Below are 4,633 nucleotides of genomic sequence, written 5' to 3'. Positions count from 1 at the left end.
CCTCAAATGGGCTATTTTTCTCCAAAAAAAAAAAAAAAAAAGTTTAAATTGAGCTATGAAATATATTGGTGTAAGGGTACAAGGAAGATTACCATGGAACTTTTAGTTGATTTAGAGACAAATTCTACAATTGTAACCATGGCGATTCTTCGCCCAAATCATTCTTAAATTTAAAACATATCCTGAAAGTCTCGTATTGTAGTCTATCTCCATAAAATTTCTATAACACTTTGACCATGATTGTAACACCTCATTGATACTTTTAAATCACCTTAGAGGCTCTCAAAATGCAACCTTGACGTCTTTTCAACCCATAATTGTCATCATACTATTATATAGACATTATTCTCATATTCTCTAATAGAGTTTAGGTGACATCTCCGTAGTTGGCCCCATAACGTAAGTGTTGGGTTATGGAGCATACTGCTTATTTATAGCTCATTCTACGATGCTACGTAGTAAAGCTATATGTGGTAAATAACATAAAATGCAAATGGTCATATATAGTGAAAAACGATATATAATAAAAGGCTATAGATGATTATATATGGTAAAGTTATAGTAAACTAAACCATATATATACAATTTTAGTAGTGCTTTTGTTTTTTCTGCCTTCTCTATATTATCTCTTACCCTACATACTTAAAGTCAATATTCCTCATTCCATTTAATCTCTCTTGTTCTTTGTGATCATCTAGATCGAGTGTGTGTTATTGTGTGATCCTATGAACTAGTATCAAATTTAGGCGAGATTCTCATGATCTGTGAAGATCGAAAGCTCAAATGTTGGAATTGAGAAGTTTGATGGATCCGATTTCGATTTTTGGACGATGCAGATTGAAAATTATTTGTACCAGAAAGATCTTCACGAACCCCTGTAGGAGGTGAATTCGGATACTAGGAACATGGAGTAGTAGAAGCTCAAGTATCGGCAGGCCTCAGGGTTGATCCGATTGACGCTATAAAAAAATGTGGCGTTCAACATCATCAAGGAGAGAAGACAATATTAGATCTATTGGAGGTACTGTTGAGTATGTACCAAAAAACGTCGACTATGAACAAGGTGTATTTTATGCGGAGATTGTTCAATTTTCAAATATGTAACGGTGAATCTATTGCTGATCATATGAATGAATTCAATATAATTGTAAGTCAACTGAGATCGGTGAAAATTAATTTTGAATATGAAATTAGAGCATTGGTTTGATGTCATCCTTACTGGAATTGTGAGAAATTAAAGCTCGGGTGAAATTAAAGCATTGAAAGTATTCCCATACACTACAAGCAAATCATAACTAATTCTATAATATTTTCAAACCCTCTGCAATTGAAGCAAGTTCACGATTAAGAGTTTATTGATGAACCCCTGATCATCTCTATATAACAGCATAAATACCACTTGCGTAAAAGTATACGTAATCTCTATATAACAACTAATTCTAAAAGAGATATAGTATAGTAATCTAGACATACCTTCACGTAAATGTGTCTTTTCCCATCATCAATTCTCATAATGTAGACTTTTGATTTTTGTTTCTTCATCAAACCTTCAGTAATATTCAATTCAATCATAATGAGCAATAAATCATCAAGTTTGGTCAAGAATTGAGGGAGATATTGTCTACTAAAGTTCCTAAAAACCCCAAAATCGTACCTTACATTTCCAAGCTCAATCTCCTTCTATAGTGCCTCTTGATTCACGAATCCTTCCTGAAAGTGTAAATCGTCCTCTAACGAGTCTATACCAATCAACTAAGATCAATTTCATGCCCTGCAAAGAGAGAATTTAGAATATGAAATTTTAAAGCCAAACTATAAAACTCATTTTAAACTCGAAATAGGTACTCTCCCTTCACAAATCGGGCTCAACTCACTGTTGGTGGACGGAGAAGGAGAAATTTTTTTCGTCTCCACCCTTCTCCATGGACGTTTCTATCATCAAGTTGATTTTGGATCAATTTAAATTTAACAAAATAATAATAATAATAATCAAATTTCATTAAAGGTAACCCTTCTTTCTTTAATTAAATTTCATTAAAAGAAAATAATTTAAAAATCTATAGCTAAGTACTAAAAAAAAAAGTTTATTTTCAAACCCATTTTACCAAATATAGAATAAATTTTATCAGAATAAATTTGACTTTTCTTTAAATTATGTTATTTTTTTTAATTATTATTTTATGCATTGCTATTTAATTTTTCAATTTTTAAAATTGCTTTAGCTTTTTTTTATCATTTCTTTACCATAAAATCCATTTTTCTAAAGAAAGTATTTAAATTCTAAATAAGATTTTAAAAAAACATAACATTTTTTTTAATGATGTTTTTCTAAGAATACATAGTCGTGTTCGTCTAACATGGTATCAGAGTCATGCCCTAAACTTAGCCGTGCCAATAGATTGGCAAATCCTCGAATGTCGAACAAAGGACTCCAAAAAGGAGTCAAGCCTCCTTGAAAGTACGGCAGTAAAAAATGACTAAAACTTCAAAGGAGTCAAGCCTCGATTAAGGGGAGGCGTGCTTTGTTCGAGGGGAGGTGTTGGATGATGAAAGTCCCACATCGGTTAATTTAGGGAATGGTCATGGGTTTATAATCTAAGAATACACTCTTCATTGGTATGAGGCCTTTTGGGAAGCCAAGCAAAGTCATGAGAGCTTATGCTCAAAGTGGACAATATCATACCATTGTGAAGAGTCGTGTTCGTCTAACAGTTTTGACGATCATTTTCACTGAGGTTTGCTCTATTTCCTAAATTCAAGTTAAATAGATTAGAAATATTAAATACTCCCGGCTATACTTTGAGCAACTTCGAGGGACGGAAGATAAACATACTCAAATTTAGCGAAATACCGGCTTACCGGCTTGTTTGACTTGTTTGATGCATGACGACACGTACCTCGTGGCCCTTGTATGTGTCATTTATGCTTTATAATAAAATTTCTTAATATGACGTCATGTGTAAGATTATGAAATATTAAGTCACTTCTTAATATATAAAATATATATTTAAATAATTATAAAAAATTTCAAATACTATGTATAAATATTAAAAAAAAAAGAAAAAGAAAAAAACAAAAAAACTTACAAACAATGGAATCAATTCATTATTTATATTTATATAAATTACAATAAATAATATTTATATTTGTTTATATAATTAATTATTTCTCATTCTATATTTGTGAAAGGTAAACCGTACTAATTAATGAACAAATTAATATCAATTATAAGCATTAAATTAATTAATTTTAAATCATTAAATAATATTTTTATTTTAAATTTCAATCTTCACTATCAAAAACTAAATATTTATACACATTAAATAAATTGAATTTATTTTATTATAAATAATAGTTTTAATAAATATGGTATTATGTGATATAAAGTTATTAATAGAAATAATTTAAAGAAACATACCCGTTTTAATTTATATTACATTTTTGTTTATATTAATTTATAAAAATAAAACAATTTAGTGCATTAACATTAGTATCCTAATTTTCGATATAAATAAAAAGAAATAATAATAATAAGATACATATAACCCCACTTAATTATTATCAATTATTTTATTTCCACAATGTTTCCAAATCATCGTTACTTAGAACATTTACATCGAGATCGATGTGTAAACGATACGGGGTGGTCGAGAACTAGAGGGAATTGATAGCAATTTTCATCCCAGCTTGGCAGTGGCCTGGGATGGTGCATATGAAGAAGTTGCGTCCTCTTGAGAGCATGATTTCATCTTTGCCTGAATTGAACACTTTGGCGCCTCTTGGAGCTATGCAGTTTCTATAACCCCCCTCATCCACTGCCACCACGTTGTGAACTGTCGGGTTATAGTTGAATCCTACGAAAAAAAAAGAAAGTAAGCATCATTCTTAACCGATACGATTAAGTACGTAAAACATCAGTTACTATTCAACTATCAAAACGAGAGTTGAAAACTCACGTAATATGTCACCAGCTCTAAACACCTTCCCATTTGGCCATCCTTCCGTGCCCAGGTTCCATCCGTTCGAGTCGCCAACAACAAAAGTTGTAGCAGCATCGCCATGTTCGAAGCCAAGCAGCAGGAGCAACGCCATTGCAACAGCCACCGTGCTCATCGAAACCGCTCCGCTGCTCCCCTCGTGTCGAGCCATTCGTGAAGCCGAAGTAGCTCTCAAAAAAGATATGGAAAACAATTGTGTTCCATGGAAGCTTGAAAATGATGGTTATAAAGATATGTAAAACATACAAAACTTGCCTTTTTCTTTTCCCTTGTTTCCTGCAGAGAAGTAGTGGGTCGTTTTGCAATTGACTTTGTCTACTCGTTTTGCTATTAAAAGAAAGATAAACCATCTTCCTCCTCTCTCTCCTGTAACCTCTCATTCCTTCCCCAATTATCTCTCCTCAACTCACCTCAGCCAAAAAAATCACAGTTTGCAGGAAAAAAAGGAACAGAAAAACAATAATTGACAGATTTAATTTGAGGAAAAAATGAGAATGACTTTACCCAATTCATCCGACAAGATTTATGTGGATATAGATTTGATGAGTAAGATATATATTAAGTCTTAATTTTTTTTGTCCTATTTTGTTTAGAAATCACAGCCAATCATGGTTAAGTCTTCATTAAATCATTAC

The 4,633-nt window shown here is 31.9% G+C and overlaps 1 protein-coding gene across 1 annotated transcript; it reads right to left on the bottom strand.

Annotated features, from left to right (window-relative positions):
• Window positions 1–3,536: 3,536 nt before the first annotated feature.
• On the bottom strand, window positions 3,537–4,242 carry LOC111480707 (basic blue protein-like). The gene is made up of 2 exons (XM_023125881.1): window positions 3,957–4,242; window positions 3,537–3,854 (listed from the first exon to the last, which is right to left on the bottom strand). Exons 1-2 carry the CDS (start codon window positions 4,147–4,149, stop codon window positions 3,655–3,657), a joined length of 393 nt encoding a protein of 130 aa, XP_022981649.1. The 5' UTR covers window positions 4,150–4,242; the 3' UTR covers window positions 3,537–3,654.
• Window positions 4,243–4,633: the final 391 nt, after the last annotated feature.

Source organism: Cucurbita maxima, unplaced genomic scaffold, assembly GCF_002738345.1.
Source record: "Cucurbita maxima cultivar Rimu unplaced genomic scaffold, Cmax_1.0 Cma_Scf00006, whole genome shotgun sequence".
Lineage (NCBI taxonomy): Eukaryota > Viridiplantae > Streptophyta > Magnoliopsida > Cucurbitales > Cucurbitaceae > Cucurbita > Cucurbita maxima.
The sequence above is the reverse complement of the archived record's forward strand: the minus strand, read 5'-3'. Positions and strand labels throughout refer to the sequence as shown.

Coding starts and splice junctions, on each gene's coding strand:
- LOC111480707 (XM_023125881.1), bottom strand. CDS start 4,149: ATGGCTCGACACGAGGGGAGCAGCGGAGCGGTTTCGATGAGCACGGTG. Junction 3,855..3,956: donor TAGAGCTGGTGACATATTAC/GTGAGTTTTCAA, acceptor TTTTTTTCGTAG/GATTCAACTATAACCCGACA.